The following is a 16,722-nucleotide window of genomic DNA, read 5'->3' on the forward strand; positions in this document are numbered from 1 at the left end:
CTGCATTGAATGACTACCTTATTTGAAAAAAATTTGGGCTGTGAAAATTAAAGATTAATTAATTGTTCATTTTTTTGATCGATCAAAATTCTTTTGATCGGTACTCACCTCTCCCCTAGCTTCCGAGTCTTCCGTCCTCCCCCTTTCCCCAAGAGCCTCCGTCTGCTAACGAAGGGAAGGGGGGGAGGAGTCCGGTGACGAAGTTCTGATTGAACCCAACGCCTACGGGGGAGGAGCTATGCATGACTTCACCCACCGCTGCCCCACGGAACTAACACGATTGTCGGCTTTACATGCTGTGTTTTTAATCTACTTTATGTGAGTAGTTTGTGTTTGAACACAAAAATGTAATCTTACACTTAGATCTTTTCTTTCTACCCATGACCTGGTGTCCTTGCCGAGATCTAAGGAGACATGAGAAGTTTATGGTCCGTGTTAACCCTTTTGATACCCGCTTGCATGACCACCTGTTTGCACAGGTGTCCATGCCATAAGGTGAGAGTGATTAGTTAGACCGGAGGTGGGGGGAGGGGGATTGTCGTGCTACTGTGGGAAAAAAAAAAAAAATTACTTACAGTGCTACAGTTTGAATTTAAAACGTATTTGTGTGAACTGTGAAGTTAAATCATGGATTGTGGAAACTAGTGTCGGGTGATTGTATATAGTGTATGCCACATTTACCACTGACTAATGCAGAGTTGCAATGCAAGGAGATCAGCTAAAAGTAGTAGGATCTGTATGTGCGTTCTAATTAATCGAAATGTGTCGATCAAGTAAAAAAAAAAAATCGATTAAAGGAACACGAAAATTTTAAATCAGTAACAGCCCTAAAAAAAAAAAAAAAAAAAAAAATGCATGAAATCCTAAACTAAAATCTACGTGTGTACATACCTTCTACTATGCTAGACTTGGCAAGGAAGCCAGATGACGTTTTCAGAGCACCATTGAAAACAATAAAACTTGCTCCAGTAACTGAAAAAAAACCCCAAAAAAAACACAACAATTAAATACACTGTTAATGATGGAAACAAATGCACTATATGAGGTCTGCAGAGAGGGAAAACAAGTGGTCCTCTCCCATATTGCTGCACAGGGAGTTTAGCATGACATACAAGATATTATATATTACACAAATCGCTACCAAAATTAAAAATTAATACCATTTTGAAAAGAATTGTGGTTTCATAATTCAGATGGTTCCAAAGCAATTTTTGGCATCATATACTACAAGTTGTACCTTCTAGGACACCATAATGCCAAGGTACCTCTATTTTAAATTTATATCTATGTTATATCTATACACAAATTATTTGCCTTTCATTTATATTTTAAACTAAATGAGTTGTTTACAAGGTGATCGTTTACAATCACTTTATAATCATTTACTGCACATGCTATAACTCATTCTTTACTGTTCTATTTGTATACTCCACTTTTGCTCGATTATTCTGTGGTATGTGCTGATAATATTGTTCCGTTTTTTATATGTAAGAAGGCAAACATTTTTTATCTATGTTGCTTCCACATACTCTGTATACTGAAGTCCATAAAAATAAAATTGTAAGGCCCCTTTCAGGCCTACGGATCCGTTTCTACTCCTCCGCTTGCTCAGCGGGGATCGATCCATTGATCCCCGCTGAGCCGACAGATGACAAGTCTGCCTGTGCACTCTGTGCAGGGAAGGACCTGTCAGAGCTCCGCTCTCCCCTATGGGAGGATCGGACGATAACGGACCGCTTGTCCGTTTTCATCCAATCCAATCCGCCAGACGGATGAAAAATAGGGTTTGCATCCGTCTGGATTTTGCGGAGCGGATCGAATGTCAGCGGACATGTCACTTCTGACATCCGACTCTCCATAGACCTGCATGGAGCTCCCGATCAGATTGGCCTAAAAAACTGACAGGCGGATCTGAACAGTTCACACATGTGAAAGGGGCCCAAAAAGAGAGAACAGATAGTATATTTAAAGCTGAACTCAAACATTACCTTCACTCTTGCAGAGTTGTACAGGCTCCACTCCTGAACTGAAATGTATTTCACTGCATACAGTGAGTTAATCTCAGTGTACATCAGAAAGTCAGATCGAGCCTACCTCATTCCCTGGCTGCAGGACATCCAGCATCATCTGGCTACCTCCTCCCCAGCCTTACTGTCCGTAGCCAGTAACTTCCTCATTTGATTCGATTTTTTTTTTCAATCAAATGACGTAGCATTACATAGTGCAAATGCATTCTGCCTAGGAACACCCACCCCTCCAGAATGACATTCCCCTCAAGACACGGATATTTGTATAGCTCCTCCCAAGAGCCAGCCCACTGCTTGCATGACGACTGAAGGTTCTTGAGAATAGTCCTGAGGCCGGGTGCTGTAAAGTTTTCAGGAAGTTATGTACACCGCCTGCTAGCCCCTCCCACCAGCCATGATCTTCCTACATTTTATAATGAAGCACAAAATACATCACCAAAACAAGGTAAGCAATGGAACCAGGGAGGGCAAAATTTACACCGATTAAAACATCAGCTTTAAAATACAGCCTCCAAAATACAGGAGGAATCCTACCAAAGTACAAAACATATTATTTATAAGTATGCAGGTATAACCTAATTAACCACTTTCCGCCCGCCCTATAACAAAATGACGGCGGCAAAGTGGTTTCAAAATCCGGCGATCGTTGTTGCGGGGTGTCAGTCTGACACCCTGCAACTACGATCTCGGTAAAGAGTCTCCGACGGAGACTCTTTACCACGTGATCAGCCGTGTCCAATCACAGCTGATCACAGTGTAAATAAGAGCCGGTGATCGGCTTTTCCTCACATTTGCGTCTGTAAGACGCGAGTAGAGGAGAGCCGATCGGCTGCTCCTCTGACAGGGGGGTCTGTGCTGATCGATTATCAGCGCAGCCCCCCCCCCCCCCCCCGAGGATGCCCACACTGGACCACCAGGGACGCCACCAGACCACCAGGGATGCCCAGGACAAGGTATGCCACCCTAGACCACCAGGGATTCCACAGTGCCCATAATGGATGCCAATTAGTGCCCACAATGGGCATCACTGATTGGCATCCATTAGTACAGTATATTATAATACAATGCCGCCTATCAGTGCCCATCCGTGCCGCCTATCAGTGCCCATCTGTGCCGCCTACCCACGCCCACCTGTGCCGCCTACCCACGCCCATCCATGCCAATCCGTGCCAGCTATCAGTGTCAATTTGTGCCACCTATCAGTGCCCATCAGTGCCACCCATCAGTGCCGCATATTAGTGTCCATCAATGCCACCTCATCGGTGCCCATCAGTCCTGCCTTATTGCCCATCAGTGTATCCCTATCAGTGCCCATCAGTGAAGGAGAAAACTTACTTATTTACAAAGTTTTGAAACTGAAACAAAAAAAAAACAAGCAAAAAATAAAAAACCGTAGAGGTGATCAAATACCACCAAAAGAAAGCTCTATTTGTGGGAAATAAATGATAAAAATGTAATTTGGGTACAGTGTAGCATGACCGCGCAATTGTCACTCAAAGTGCGACAGCGCTGAAAGCTCAAAATTGGTCTGGGCAGGAAGGTGTTTAAGTGCCCGGTATTGAAGTGGTTAAGGACTTAAAAAAAGAAAAAGGCAACTTTTATACTAAATATGTTTATGTCCACAGAAAAAAAGCAAGACTGTTACAGTAGTTTGACAGGTTCACTTTAAAAGCATTCTTGAAACTTGCCTCTTCTTATAAAACAAAATCAGAAAACTTTCCAGCGTGTAAAACAGCTGACATAAGGAACTTATCTGTCACTGAATGAAAATAGGACAGGGTGAAGCCACAATGCATAACACGTTCTATCAACTTGTGTTTCAGGATTGGCGACTTTATATACTAATCATCTGGTTTCCAGTCCTCACCTTGGCGTGATTGGCCAGGAACACTGCTCGCTTGTGTCTGGTAAATTCCATCTTCATTTTGTACACAGACCAGGTGAGAATCGGCCTCCATACTGAAGCTGGCACCGATGCTTATGACGTGTTCATTACATGAATGAATTACCTTTAGTATCTATAGAAAAATAATACCTATATAGTTAAGAATCTACACAATACAATTCTGATCTATTCAATCCACCACCATGTTTTAACATAACAAAAATAGACTTGGCTGTAATTCAGATGAATATGGAGGAAACCCTGGTGCGCTTCCATGGAAGAAACATTAATGTGGTGTCCCCAATATTCCGTGTCCTGCAATGTCTACACTCACAATACCCTGCTGATCTACAAGAAATGAGCTACAGCTTTCACCAACTGAAGGTTTACACAACACCAATCCTGATCGGCTGAAACCTCAAGCCTTTTGGGGGATCAGGAAGGATTTTTCCCCTGCTGGAGCAAACAATCATGCTTGGCTGGGTTAATCAACTTTGGGTATAGGATTATGTATATAGGATTGTTTATTTTCTCATTTTCCTTTTATTGGTAGAACCAGATGGACTTTTTGTCTTTTTTCAACCAGGCTATTTAAATCCCACAGATCTGGGGACCTAAAATCAAGAGTTGAATTTAGGTCCTCCTTTAGTCCTTAGACTGATATTTTAGGCCAACTTGAAACCTTTCTATATGCCATCAGTAGTTCAGATTGGGTTCACTCATTGCCCAAGGGCAGTAGCTATTATTACAGACGCAGCTCAGGAGGATGTTATAAGCAACCCTCTCACTAACTAAAAACTCCTACTAGCTACACCCTGTAAAGAACAGAACACTTTACAGTGGACAACAAATACTGTGTTGCAGAGCTACAGCCACCAGTGCAATCCTACATTACCGGGTATGTCAGATAGATAGGGTGTCTCCCACTGTGCACTGTTTTCTCCTGCCAACCCCTTTGTCACAACAGGACACAGTAGTGAAACTAAAGCAGAGCAGTATGCATTGGGGCTTGCAATACCAGAGACACCAGAAAGTGTCGGGTAGCAGTGGAGGCCATAGCTTTACGTCAATCTGAAAAGGTAAAAGTGGTTGTAAACCTCTGAGATGAAAAATGAACAAAGCTTATCTTTCAATAGAGTGTGATTGCCTCACACCAAAGCACTGAGCGTGATTTCGGTCTACTGTTCCTCTGCTATCTGCACGAGTCCTTTCTGACAGGTTGTGTCAACTCCATTGGATCCAGGGGGGTGGTGATTGAGCCTCCAGCACACAGCCTGTGAATGACAGCTTCAGCTATGTGCGTTTCCTTATTAGATTGTATAGCAGGCAGTTGTGTCCCTCACCTTCAATCAGGTCTCAGATTACACTCAGCTCTCCTCTCCGAGTTGTGCAGTGTGGACATCAGATCCCCAACCCCTGCCTTCTGAAGTTCAGAGAAGCTATGTAAATTCTGAACTAACTGGATGTAGAGGACAGATGGCTGCAGATAAATGGGTACAACCTATGCATGAGGATTTTTGTATCATCTGAGGATATTCCTTTCAGGGTGTATGGTGAAAAACAGGCCAGTAGAAGGAGCTGTGTGCTCTGAAAATATAGCTTGCATACCATCACATCCTCTATCATGATCCAGGTTGGTGCCTCCTCCAGTGACGTCACTTCCTTCCGTGCGGTCCACACTGGTTTGCGCAGACTTCCTGGATGCTCCAGGCATTCCAGCTCCCTTACCAACAGCCATTCGAACCCCCTGACAGACCTGTAGGACAGCGGCAGCCTTGGGGGTGATAACACTTCTATGAAAGCGTGATTTAGTTTACATCTTGTAAGTGTTCTTATGTAATAAAATCTCATGTTTTAATAATACACTTAGGTGCGCCTCCCCCTCCCTTCATTTCTGTCACTTCAGTGGTTAAATTTACAAGTTGACAACCGCTTTAACATGCTGCTCATTGCACTAGAAAGTATTCCTCTCCTCCCCTTACAGTGTGAAGCTGAAAAATAAATAATAATTTCAAATAAACATTAAATTTATATAACGTACTTGCTACCATATCAGAGATAACCTCTGCTTCTGGGCAGGCCCCCTCTTTCCACTGTCTGTACTTAAAGGGGTTGTAAAGTCAGACCTTTTTTTTTTTTTTTTATCTTAATGTATTCTATGCATTAAGATAAAAAGCCTTCTGCGTGCACCAGCCCCCCATCACACTTGCCTGAGCCCCCTCTGTCCAGCAATAGCCACAAATGTCTCAGCCATCTGAAATTCTCGTTCCTAATTGGCTGAGACACAGCAGTGGTGCCATTGGCTCCCACTGCTGTCAAAGTCAGATAGCCAATCAGGGGAGAGGGGGCAGGAGCAGGGCTCAGTGTCTGAATGAACACAGGGAGCTGTGACTCGGCTCAGGTGCCCCCATAGCAAGTTTCTTGCTGTGGGGGCACTCAACATAGAGGGAGGGGCCAGGAGCACAGAAGAGAGACCCGAGAAGAGGAGAAACTGGGCTGCTAATCCACCGTACAGAGCAGGTAAGTAACATGTTTGTTAATATTTGGGGGGGGGGGGGGGGTCACTTTTTAAGCAGGGTCCCACCCAAAAGTGGAAGTTCTGTTTTAAGCACTCCTCAACCCCTTTTGACAGGTACCCCTTGCCTACTTCCGCGACTTGCCTACATCTAGGCGACTCAAGCGGAAGTTCTCCTCTCACCCCTCCCTGCATTATTCTGGAACACTGCGCATGTGCAGTGCGCACACAGCTGTGATACCACAAGCTGTCACAGCCGGGTGTCCACACTTGTAATGCTGGCGCTGGGGAGAGGCGAGGGAGAGAACCGAGGGTTTAGGCGGCTGCATCACTGGACTGTGGGACAGGGGAGTACGTTTATTAAAAGTCAGCAGCTACACTTTTTGAAGATGCTGACTTTCTAATAAAACACAAAAACGACTGGAACTCCGCTTTAACAAATGACCCATCACTAAGAGAGACAAGGTAGAAAAAATCAAAATAAAAAAATCAATCAGCATCCTTTAAGGATGATGGAGCACATAATAACATTTTCAAATACAGAGCTACTGGATGAGGACTGCATCTACCCTGCAGACACAGTTGTTTTATGTCTAAGTAAAAGGTAATCATTCAAACACTCCTGTGGAAAAGGTTAAAGAAGAGCGCTGGAAGTGTCTGCCATGAAAACATTAGTATATGGCAAGCTAACCATACACACAATCACCACAACCCTCTAAAGTGATGTTCCTTAAGGGCCGGTTCACACTGCGGGCGATGCGAGGCGACACAGACTTGCCTCACCGCGACCTCAGCGGCGACTTGCAAATGACTTCTGTATAGAAGTCAATGCAAGTCGCCCTGAGGTCGCCCAAAAGTAGTACAGGAACCTTTTTTCTGAGTCGGAGCGACTCGAGTCGCTCCTCTCAGAACGGTTCCATTGTACAGAACGGGGGCGACTTGTCAGATCGCGGCGAGGCAAGTCGTGTCGCCTCGCATCGCCCGCAGTGTGAACCGGCCCTTACATTTACACCTCAAAATAACATTGTATCAATACTATACATATATTAGTATATAGTATTATATAAAATTGTATATACCTCGTTGTGTCTCCATGAAGGGATCTTTATGCAGCTTTTGCCCATTTCCATGTGAATTACTAAACCATCTACATGTGGGATTGTATACTGGTAATTTCTAAGGTCCTGGAAAAAAAACATAATAAAAGACAACCACAAGTAGGCCACTCACTAGGATCTATTACACACACGGGAACACATATGTGTTAACATATACAAAAACCATCAGTACTTACAGTTAATAAATTAATGATAGTATGTCCAATCTCTCCATATACAGATTTTCGGTGTCTGTGACTTGTTATGGGAGAAGGATACACTTGAAGGGGAAAAAAAAAAAAATGAAAGAGATTACTGCAATTAAATGTCTTGACTAGGCTCAGGTAATGTGTGGCTCTTAAGGGTCCATGCACACTTGTACGACTACAAAGTCGCACGACTTTAGAGTGCAACTTTGATGCAACTTTTTTTGTTAAATGATTTTTATTGCTTTTTTAAAACAATTAAAAAGATACAAGCAGTAGTCAAACCGTGACAACAATACATAGACAATACAATGCTACAGCACCAGCAGCCAGTACAGCAACGAGATCATGAAAACCTGTAAATGTCAAAAATAATATATGTCAAAAGTAACTCTGATGCAACTGTGGATGGGTTTGACTTGAGTGCGACTTTGACCAATGATAATGGACAATAGTTGCATGTATAAGGGCCGGTTCACACAGCGGGCGATGCGAGGCGACACGACTCGCCTCGCTCCCGCAAGTCGCCCCCGTTCTGTACAATGGAACCGTTCTGAGAGGAGCGACTCGAGTCGCTCCGACTCAGAAAAAAGGTTCCTGTACTACTTTCGGGTGACCTCGGGGCGACTTGCATTGACTTCTATACAGAAGTCATTTGCAAGTCGCCGCCGAGGCCGCTGCAGGTCGCGGCGAGGCAAGTCGGAGTCGCCTCGCCTGCAGTGTGAACCGGCCCTAACATTCATGTGTGACTTTCATGCGACTTGAGGGTTTACATTGCAGTCTATGGCACTTAAGTCACATGAAATTAAGAAGAAAGCAGCGCAAGAACCAATTTAAAGTAGCTGCGACTTTAAGACACACATATTTGAACGCTTGTCATTGAAAAACATTGAACATTGAAAACGTGGGGTGCGGCTTGTCAGACAACTTTAGTGTCCAAAGTCACATGACAAGTCGCACAAGTGTGAATGGAGCATTAGTCCCAAAATATTTTGCTCTTAACCCGTGTCTGTGTCCTTTAGGCTCGGTTCACACAGGGGCAACACGACGTGACTTGAAGTGACTTGACCTGACGTGACTTGATGTGACTTGATGTGACTTGACGTGACTTGGACTCGACTTACAACACTACTCCAGGCCAGGCGACTTGCCGTGGCCAATCAGAGAATGAGCTCTCAGGGGGGGAACTCTTTTTGAGAGCTGATAATTCTCTGAGAGTCGCTTCTGTATAGACAGAGATCAGACTTGGAGGCGACCTCCATTGAAATCAATGGGTACCAGTCGCCTACAAGTCGGATTGAAGTAGTACAGGAACCTTTTTTGAAGTCGGAGCGACTTCAGTAGTGTGCATTAAGACATCTCTCATTCACTTACATTGATTTCTACATGTTGTGCGACCTGAGGTGACTTGGGGCGACTTGAAGTCGGATCTGAGTCGCCCCTGTGTGAACCGGCACTTACTGTACAATCAGGAAAAAAAATTCAGCTAAGGGCTGGTTCACACAGGGGGCGACACGAGGCGACACTACTTGTGAAGCCAAGTCGGATACGACTTGTATCCGACTTAACAGCGCGACTTGGGGCGACTTACAAGTCGCCTCCAGGACAGGGAACTGTACAAGTGAGCTTTCACCCCTTGTGACATCATTCCTGTTCCTGTCTTCTTCCTTGTTCCTGTTTTTGCCAGTTGTTCTGTGTCCAAAATGCTCTCTGTGCGTTACCTTATGTCAGCTGTCCTAACAGCTGGTTTGGCAGTACTGATGGAAGAGGAAGAAGAAGAAATGAAGCGGAGGAGGAGGATGGGAAGAAGACGTCGCTACTGGATCCATCCAATCATTGCCAATTGACATAACAGAGGGCAGTTCTGGGCTATGTATGAGAACTTGCGTAGTTTTGATGACAAGTTTTTCAAGTATACACGGATGTCGATCACAAGGCAAGTACATATGCTGTATGTCATTGTCCACTTTCCACGTCACTTGCCATACAGTCTTGGCATACAGACACCTTCTCTCCCGAACAAAGCGTATGAGGGACTCATTGTCCACTGGTTCTCTCCTGTTCATAGCAGACATTTTGCAGGACTGAGCTCTTGGTCTGTGTGAGTTCAAGATAACCAGGAAAACGAAACTAATGTGTATGGAAAGGAGGGGCTGCCTGCAGTGGGGGCTGGGTGACTTCCTGTCAAGTAGCCTGCAAGTAGCCTACAGATGAACAGGAGAGGCGACTTACATTGACATGGATGGGTACAAGTCGCCTAGAAGTCGTTTCCAAGTAGTACAGGAACCTTTTTTAAAAGTCGGAGCTACTGCAGTAGTGTATATTAAGACAGCTCCATTGACTATCATTGTTTTTAATGCAGCGCGACCTGGAGGCGACTTGAGGCAACCTAGACCGACCTGAAGTCGGATCGCAGTCGCCCGCAGTGTGAACCGGCCCTAAAGCTCTGCTTGATGTAATTAATCAATTTGCGTTTTTTTTTGTTCTAAAAACCTTGCTTATATTTATAAACTGTAATTATACAAGTACACAGGGATGGGCAAATTTCCACAATACATATGTAGGCCCTGCTTTTAGGGCACACAAGTACAACATATTACCCAATTTTTTGGTAAACTATAAAAAGACGAGGTTATGTGAATAAATAGATATCCAAAATGTCGAAATTATATGCACCCATGAAACAGCAAATTTTGGAACCCAAAATTTTCAATAGGGGATGCTTTAAAGGCCCTTACAGGTCAAAAAATTTGAGTTAACCATCAACAATGGGCCTAAAATTATGTGCAGCTGGAAGGACCCGGTTCCTCCATCTCTTTAATGTTGGGTGGAACTATTTAACAGAGTATTGCCAATGTACAAACTAACACAAAGCGCTAGGGGTTGCCCTAAAAAGTTTGAAAAAAATATGGGCCGGGTGGATTACATCAGTATCTGGGGACAGAGGTGTAGTATGTGTGGGGGGGTGGCAGAGTAACCCAAGTACAAAACTGTACAGAACGGGGTTAATTGTACACAGAAGTAGCACCGAGTTTACTTTGAGTACTCAGTGTGATGGAGTGCATTATTTTCCAAAAGTTTTAGGTTTAGCTTATTTTGTTTTGCTTCTCTGTTCTTTTTGCTCTACAATTCCATACGTAACCAAACAGATATGCAAAGGTTTGTTTTTATTGATAAGATGCTGAAGGTGTATCGCATGATGCATATCTTTTGTTCACATGTCTGAGGATGGTTAAGGATGTTTGTTTATCACTATTATCCTTTGTACAAGGTGTGTCATGGATGTTGTATTTATTATTTTCTGAAAGATAAATATAAATTTACCCTTTAAAAAAAAGAAAGAAAAAAAAATGTTTTGTTAAAATATAACGTTATAGCTACCTGCTCTCTGCAGTGGTTTTGCACAGAGCAGCCTAAATCCTCCTCTTCTGGGGTCCTTCGCCATCGCTCCAGGACTCCTCTTTCCTGCCCCCACAGCAAGCAGCTTGCTATGGGGGCACCCGAGCCAAGCCGATGCCCTGTGCCCATTCAGACACGGAGAGTGGCTCAGCCCCGCCCCTCCCCTCTCTCCTCAGTGGCTCACTGAGTGACAGCAGCGGGAGTCAATGGTGCCACCTGCTGCGTCTCAGCCAATCAGGAGGAAGAGTCCTGGACAGCTAAGGCTCTCGTGCAACATCGTTGGATCGAGATGGGGTTTAGGTAAATATTAGGGGGGCTGTTGCATGCAGAAGTTTTTTTTTGTTATCTTAATGCATGATGAATGAATGCATTAAGATAAAAAACATTCTGCCTTTAGAAACTACTTTAAAACAAATCATTATATAAGGTAATCCCAGGATCAGTTTCAGAGTTTACCACAATTATTCCCCTAGGACCCATTGACACAACATGTGTTACATGTGCCATGGCACAACATGTGTGCGATTTCAACTTATGCCAACACCAAGCATGCTGTAACGCACTGAAATGCCAGTCATTTTGAATAGCACCCAATGCATTCACAGAGTGCAAATGCACTAAAGCACACGTAAGTGCACCACAATGCATTGTTAAAGAAAGATTACAGCAGATGTGATTTTGTGTTGGGACCCAATCAAAATGGGCTGCAGTATAGAACATTTGTGGCACATGTGTTACCTCAACAAAATCAGGTGTAAAATGACCCAAAAAAGCAAGAAATGTATTTACAGAACTGCATCTTGAGGTTTGAAACTATGTTTGTAAGGCATCTTTATATGCCTCATACTTTTAACACTTCCCACCAATATTTCCTACATTAACAGTTTCTCTGCCAGATGCCTGTGGTGAGGATGCATTCATAAACATCCTCCAGCAGAACTAAAATATGTCAACTGTGCCAGTCAATAACGGACTAAAACATAAATATAAAAAGTTGAAATAAATAAATAAATAAGCTGTTAAACTGAAAAAGAAAAAAAAAAAAAAAAAAAACACAATACAAAAACACAGTTATAGTCAAGTTAACCAAGGCATACGGACGATACTAAAATTAGCTGGGGCAGCTAGGCACCGATTATTGCCAGCCACGAAAAGGTTAAGAAGAACGTATCTTCAATGTCAAAGTATGGTACACAAAGCTTACCAGCATATTCAGCTCCCAATCTCAGCATCAGGCGAATGGGAAAAACTTTAGCCCAGGGTACTTCCATTTTCTGAATGAGAACTCCACACAAGAAAGGACTGTTGGGAACAGGCAATCCGCTGAGCTCTTGAAAAGTCGGTGTAAAGAACAGGACTCCGCCATGATCCTTACTACCCAGAAAGCTTTCTGTAAATGTGATATTTTCCAAATTGCCTATATATTTTCCTGTTAAAAAAACATGCATTAAGTAACGCAAAAAGACTTAAAACAATATTAATCTCAACAATTAGATCCCTTTCACACTGGGGCATTTTGCAGGCGCTATAGCGTTAAAAATAGCACCTGCAAACCGCCTTAAAACAGCTGCTCCATTCACTCCAGTGTGAAAGCCCAAGGGCTTTCACACTGGAGCGGTGCGCTGGCAGGGCGTCAGAAAAAGTCCTGCCAGCAGCTTCTTTGGAGCGGTGAACTTGCCGCTCCTTCCCATTGAAAATCAATGGGGCAGTGCTGCTATACCGCCGGCAAAATGCAATTTTGGCTGCTAGCGGTGGGTTAAAACTGCCCCGCTAGCGGCCGAATAGCGCCAGTAAAACGGCGCTAAAAATAGCACTGTTTTACCGCTGAAGCCGGGGGCACACAGTGTGAAAAGGCTCTTAAATAAAAATGCAGACAGGTCCTGATGGTTTATTTTACCGTAAATGATAACTCCTGCCTGTCAGGGGTCATGTACAATGAGCCACACATGTGCAGCTCAGAATACATTACTGAATCCACTGTGCAGTGGTGATGCAATTCAAGTGCACATGCGCGGGAGCGATGTCATCAATGCCCGGTCATTCAAGTGGCCAAAACGGAACAAACCCTGGGAGGAACACCAAGTGAAGATGGAAGCTCCTGAGCACTGACAGCGCAGTGTTGGAGGCATCCTTTGACAGGCAAGTCTTTCATTATATGCTAGTATGCAGTGCATGCCAGCAAATTATTGCATAAAGCTAGGGCACAGAAAAAAAAAAATGTATGTTTTTTTATCACTTAAAAGTGATTAGCTGAAAGTGGCATGCTCTTCTGTTAGTAACATAATGGTAGTTTTATTCTGTAGCGACATTAAAGTCAAATATGTTATGGAAAAATAAATAAAAAATATATGCATCAGAACCTTGAGAAAGAAACTGGCTGACTTCCTGTTTGCATATTTGTATTATTGTATAGAAAACATATGCAGTTATTCTAAATTCAAGTTTATTGCTGCAGAACTAGCATACTGCCCAAAGCCAGAAAATAGTTACACAACCACACTTCAATTATTTGCAGTACCCATCACCTACGGCAGTATAGCTAGACACCAACAATGGCTGAAGTTAGCACACCCACATCAAAGTTTTAAAGCAAAACTTTACTTTGAATACAAAACTTTGCAAGCAGAGCAATTTGTTATTGCAGAAACATATATACTATGCATCTAGCCTGCTTTAAACGCTTCTTCCCCTCCTGCTCTGAAAGGGGGGGGGTCATAAGAACACACATTTTTACTGTGTTTTTCAATAGAAGCCTGAACAACCAATCATCAGTGATGGAGTGCATCACATGTTCCTTATACTGGGAAGTACCTCTCTTAGCTTGCTGTGGTGGAACAGAGCGACAGAGGAGAAAAAGGATGTGAAGCTAAGGAGGGCAGCAGCTAAGTAAAGCTTTTAAGTTGTCCTCAATGGGCAAAGCATAGGTTCATTTCAATTTCAGCTTCTACCTGAACCCTGGGGACATGTTCAGCATTGTACCCTTGGCAGTTTGAGGCTATATTGAAATATTATTGTGTACACATGTACTGTTACCTTTCTGTGCATCCTTGTAAATGTCCACCATAAGTTTAAATATATCTTTAGGGACAATGTCTTCATCTGGTAAACATTTTAAAACAACTACAATTTCTGGCTGGCCTAAGCCATGTAATCCATTTGTAGCAAAGAACCAGCATTTTTCTGAAGCACCTGAACAAGTAAAAATAAAAAAAACACAAGATTTTTGTCAATACATTTGGCACCTATAAGTATGGCAAGTGTAAATAGGATGATGCAAAGTTGTTACTTACAAGTTACCATCTTGACATTCACAAGTAAGTTTGCATTTAAAATGAAGGTCAATGGATTGGGCCCATCTTCATTTAAAAGCATCATTACTCCTGCATGAGTAGGACTGTTCTCCACTAGTGCCTCTGAAACAAAAGCACATAAAATTCCCAGGTTTAGGGGGGCCTTTTATCACATTTCCATACAAAAAAAAAAAAAATAGCATACTGAATTATGCCATTGCATAAAATACTACAATATGTCTCCAGTAGGTTTTTTTTAACAGGTTTATTTTTAATTTCATACATTTTAATCAGATGAGAAAATAAACCAAGTTTAACAAAAAGATCTCACTGGTTACTGCACTTTATACTACCTTATCAACTTTGTTTTGCTTTTCTTTTCAGAATGTGGTAAAGGGAATGTTTTCCGCGGTAATTTGGAGACAAGCCACATAATATCAGCTCAACCAGCTTATTAAATGAGTTTGGGAGTATTTGAAAAACCACTCGACAAGCAATGAAAAACATTACTTCCCACACTAACCACACTAATCTTAAAAGGGTTTTTTGTAAAGGCAGAAGGTTCATCTTAAAAGCAGAGTTCCACCCATTTAAAAGTCAGCAGCTACAAAAAAAAAAGAAAAAAAAACACTTACCTGTCCCAGTTTTGCTCTGTGCAAAACCATTACATAGGACAGATAAGTATAACATGCTTGTTATTTTTAACTAAAAATCAACAAACGAGACTCAGTTTATCTCTAAAGTAGTTAATGGCAGTAAAAATAAAAAAATAATAAAAACTTGGTAGTTCTAGACAACATAATCTCCATTGAAAATAAAAATACATAAAAATAATAAATGCACATATTTTTTCATAAATTTTTTTAAAATTTATTATGTTTTGCAAATTAGCCTGCAAAGCATTGTAACCTCAATCAGTGAACGACAGGTGCAATGTCAGGCTCCTGCAGACTCTTCTTCCAGCTCGCTGTCTGTTCCAAAAAACAGACTTTCAGTTAGAGAGCTGGAGTAGGTGTCAATGAACTATGAGTGCAGTGATCACCCTGTTGCAGCTAATTGGGCTGAAGGAAGAGGATGGAGCTGCAGGACATGTCAAGTTACTAAGAGTGTGGTAATCAGTTATTGTATCCAATTAGGAAGACCATATTATTGTTAGATCTAAAAAGAAGATTGCATACACAGGTTGCACAGTGTGTGATCTGCATTAGACCTATGCTAGGCATACACTGTGCAGAATGTGTGGCCCTGCTGGACAATTTCCAATCAAAAGTCAACATGTTCAATCGACTTTTGTTGAACTAGACTGCTGGAACATTTTCAGCCAAACAGTGGTTGCATCCAATCAGATGCAGCTGCTGTTTAGGTATGCTGATAGCTGCGGCCAGCAGCTGTCATAATACAATAGTAGAGCAGGACGACTGAGCCATCTGCACTGTTTGCATGAATGGAGGAATCTGTTAGAATTCTGTTGAACTACAGAAATCAAACTGTATGGCCACACCTTTACTCTGCCCCAACCATAATACATCACCCAATGTCAGATAACAGTTACCTCCACTTTCTCCACTTGTCAGCAGAAGAGGCGGAAGGCCCAACTCATCATCAGGAATAAGACTCATCTCCCTGCTAACGCTTTTATCGATCCCACACAGCATTCGATAGTCTTTTGGTGAGGAAACAGTAAAGGTGCTAGGTGCTTCCTCAGAGACATGCGCCTGCTCTTCACACACTTCAGAGGTACTCGACTTTTCAGGTGAATTAGATGGCTCTGTATTGTCCTGGAAAAGGCCAGCAACTTGCTGCAAAAAAAAAATGAAAGCCATTAATTCTACGCTGCAATCTTTCCAGCTCCAATACAAAATAGTGTTTATCTTTGGAATGCTAAACATTCTAAAAAAAGAAATACAGGCACTAAAACCTTTAAAAGCAATGCTGCAAAAAACCCTCCATGACCAGAGGTGGTGGAAGTCTAGATGCCCAGAACAAGTTTACAAGTATTTGTATGCACCAGTAAATTAGACAAGAACGACCATTTTGCTAACCTATATAAAACTTTTAGGCCCGGTTGACACTGCTGTGATGCGAGAACCTGTGCAAATCCAGTGCAGGTTCCCGCATCACATACAACTCGCAGGCAGTTCACACTATACTCTGCAAACCGATGAGGGTGTCAATACAAATACAACGACACCCCGAGATCAGTTCGCATATCGCATTGCAAACTGTCAATTCAGACAGGAATTGGATCGCATGGGTGTGAACGCCCATGCAATCAGGTTCTGGTGCGCACCAAAAAAAGGGTC

General features: G+C 42.7%; 1 protein-coding gene across 2 annotated transcripts in view; it reads right to left on the reverse strand.

The window, feature by feature from the left end:
- Positions 1-16,722, reverse strand: part of ZFYVE16 (zinc finger FYVE-type containing 16) — an 82,996-nt gene that overhangs the window by 15,338 nt on the left and 50,936 nt on the right. For both annotated transcript variants that reach the window (XM_077462469.1, XM_077462468.1), the window contains 8 exons: positions 15,972-16,218; positions 14,420-14,542; positions 14,163-14,318; positions 12,334-12,558; positions 7,722-7,804; positions 7,507-7,611; positions 3,895-4,045; positions 892-972 (listed from right to left, as the gene is read on the reverse strand). In XM_077462469.1, coding sequence (XP_077318595.1) covers positions 892-972; positions 3,895-4,045; positions 7,507-7,611; positions 7,722-7,804; positions 12,334-12,558; positions 14,163-14,318; positions 14,420-14,542; positions 15,972-16,218 — 1,171 coding nt within the window. The remainder of the gene's footprint in view (positions 1-891; positions 973-3,894; positions 4,046-7,506; positions 7,612-7,721; positions 7,805-12,333; positions 12,559-14,162; positions 14,319-14,419; positions 14,543-15,971; positions 16,219-16,722) is intronic.

Source organism: Lithobates pipiens, unplaced genomic scaffold (assembly GCF_037356315.1).
Source record: "Lithobates pipiens isolate NorthernLeopardFrog02 unplaced genomic scaffold, aLitPip1_a1.2 Scaffold_3, whole genome shotgun sequence".
Classification (NCBI taxonomy): domain Eukaryota; kingdom Metazoa; phylum Chordata; class Amphibia; order Anura; family Ranidae; genus Lithobates; species Lithobates pipiens.